The sequence below is a fragment of the Canis lupus genome, chromosome 20, assembly GCF_011100685.1.
Source record: "Canis lupus familiaris isolate Mischka breed German Shepherd chromosome 20, alternate assembly UU_Cfam_GSD_1.0, whole genome shotgun sequence".
NCBI classification, from domain to species: Eukaryota; Metazoa; Chordata; class Mammalia; order Carnivora; family Canidae; genus Canis; species Canis lupus.
Genome location: NC_049241.1, coordinates 51,867,341 through 51,869,465, shown reverse-complemented (window position 1 = coordinate 51,869,465; position 2,125 = coordinate 51,867,341). Strand labels below are relative to the sequence as shown.

General features: G+C 45.0%; 1 protein-coding gene across 1 annotated transcript; it reads left to right on the top strand.

The window, feature by feature from the left end:
- Nucleotides 1-284: 284 nt before the first annotated feature.
- OR7D2 (olfactory receptor family 7 subfamily D member 2) lies at nt 285-1,763 on the top strand. Its single transcript, XM_038567388.1, has one exon. The coding sequence runs from the start codon at nt 374-376 to the stop codon at nt 1,427-1,429; it is 1,056 nt and encodes a 351-aa protein (XP_038423316.1). The 5' UTR covers nt 285-373; the 3' UTR covers nt 1,430-1,763.
- The last annotated feature ends 362 nt before the right edge of the window (nt 1,764-2,125 follow it).

Below are 2,125 nucleotides of genomic sequence, written 5' to 3'. Positions count from 1 at the left end.
GTTTTTTTGGTTTTCCTCTCTCTTTTTAAAAAATCTTATTGATTTATTCAAGAGAGAGAGAACATGTTAAGGGGAGGGGCAGAGAAAGAAGGAGAAGCAGATTTCCCACTGAGCAGAGAGTCCTGCTTGATCCTAGGACTCTGGGACCATGACCTGATCTAAAGGTGAATGCTTAACCCATGGAGCCACCCAGACACCCCAGTTTTCCTTTCTTTTTCTGCTATCATCATTTGTTTTGTTTCTTAAATTCCACAGATGAGTGAAATCATATGGTATTTGTCCTTCTCTGACTGGCTTATTTTCTTAAGATGGGTGGTTGGCGTAAGACTCCATTTTTTTCTGATCTCACTTATAAGACCCAACACTTATCAAAATGACTGACCTCATAAATAACTTGAGCAAAAGGCCAACATTTTTGTTAAATGGAGGGTGCCACTTTGCTGCTACTTCATGTTACTCTTGTCTCTTCCTTTATAGATATATCGGGTACATGGAAGCAGGAAATCTAACAGGAATTTTAGAGTTCATCCTCCTTGGGTTCTCTGAGGATCCAGAACTACAACCCTTCATATTTGGGCTATTCCTGTGTATGTTCCTGGTCACTGTGCTTGGGAACCTGCTCATCATCCTGGCCATCTGCTCTGACCCCCACCTCCATACCCCCATGTACTTCTTCCTCTCCAATCTGTCGTTGGTTGACATCTGTTTCAGCACCACCATAGTGCCCAAGATGCTGGTGAACATCCACACAGAGAACAAAGCCATCTCCTACATGGACTGCCTCACGCAGGTATATTTTTCCATGTTTTTTCCCATCCTAGACACTCTACTCCTTACTGTAATGGCCTATGACCGGTTTGTGGCCATCTGCCACCCCCTGCACTACACAGTCATCATGAGCCCACGCCTCTGTGGCCTGTTGGTTTTTGCTACCTGGTTTGTTGGTATCATGACATCCCTTCTTCATATCTCTCTGATGAGGCACCTGAGCTTCTGCAGAGACCTTGAAATTCCACATTTCTTCTGTGAACTGACACAGATTCTCAAGTTGGCCTGCTCTGATACCTTTCTGAACAGCACGTTGATATACTTTATGACTGGTGTGCTGGGTGTTTTTCCCCTTGTTGGTATCCTTTTCTCCTACTCACAGATTGCTTCATCTATAAGGAAGATGTCTTCATCTGGGGGAAAGCAAAAAGCATTTTCCACCTGTGGGTCTCACCTCTCAGTTGTTTCTTTATTTTATGGGACAGGTGTTGGGGTATACTTCACTTCTGCAGTAACTCACTCCCCCCAGAAAGTCTCAGTGGCTTCAGTGATGTACACTGTGGTCACCCCCATGCTGAACCCCTTCATCTACAGCCTGAGGAACAAGGATGTGAAGGGGGCACTGGGAAGCCTTCTCAGTAGAGTGACCTCTTGTCTGTGATGGATATACTGGCCCTAGGACTAAGGAGTTTTCTGGATCCCAAGGGCAAAACTTTGATTCTAAAGTTTACTCTTGAATCTTGCAAACTCTGTTTCACCCAGTCTTGAAGGATCTATGATTACTCTCTCCTAGTTTTTACACACTTTTAAACAACTAATTTCTGCATAATTTATCTGATGATCTTTCTGCCCTATCTGTTGTCCAAAAAAGTATGTCCTCAGGATGCCTGGGTGACTCAGAGGTTGAGCACCTGCCTTCGGCTCAGGGCATGATCCCAGGCCTGGGGATCGAGTCCCACATCGGACTCCCTGTGAGGAGCCCAATCCTCCCTCTGTCTATGTCTCTGCCTCTTTTAGTGTGTCTCTCATGAATAAATAAATAATAAAATCTTTTTAAAAAGCTATGTCCTCAATCTTCTTTCTAACTTCCTCAATGGTAAGTTGTAACTTGGATTTGGAGCACTTACTTTTTAGCTTTGTTATCTCAAATGTTAGAAGAGAATACTTAGGGATCCCTGGGTGGCGCAGCGGTTTGGCGCCTGCCTTTGGCCCAGGGCGCGATCCTGGAGACCGGGGATCAAATCCCACGTCGGGCTCCCGGGGCATGGAGCCTGCTTCTCCCTCTGCCTTTGTCTCTGCCTCTCTCTCTCTCTCTCTCTCTCTCTCTCTCTCTCTGTGACTATCATAAATAAATAAA

Excerpts from the sequence above, each read along its gene's own strand:
- OR7D2 (XM_038567388.1), top strand. The coding sequence starts at position 374 with ATGACTGACCTCATAAATAACTTGAGCAAAAGGCCAACATTTTTGTTA.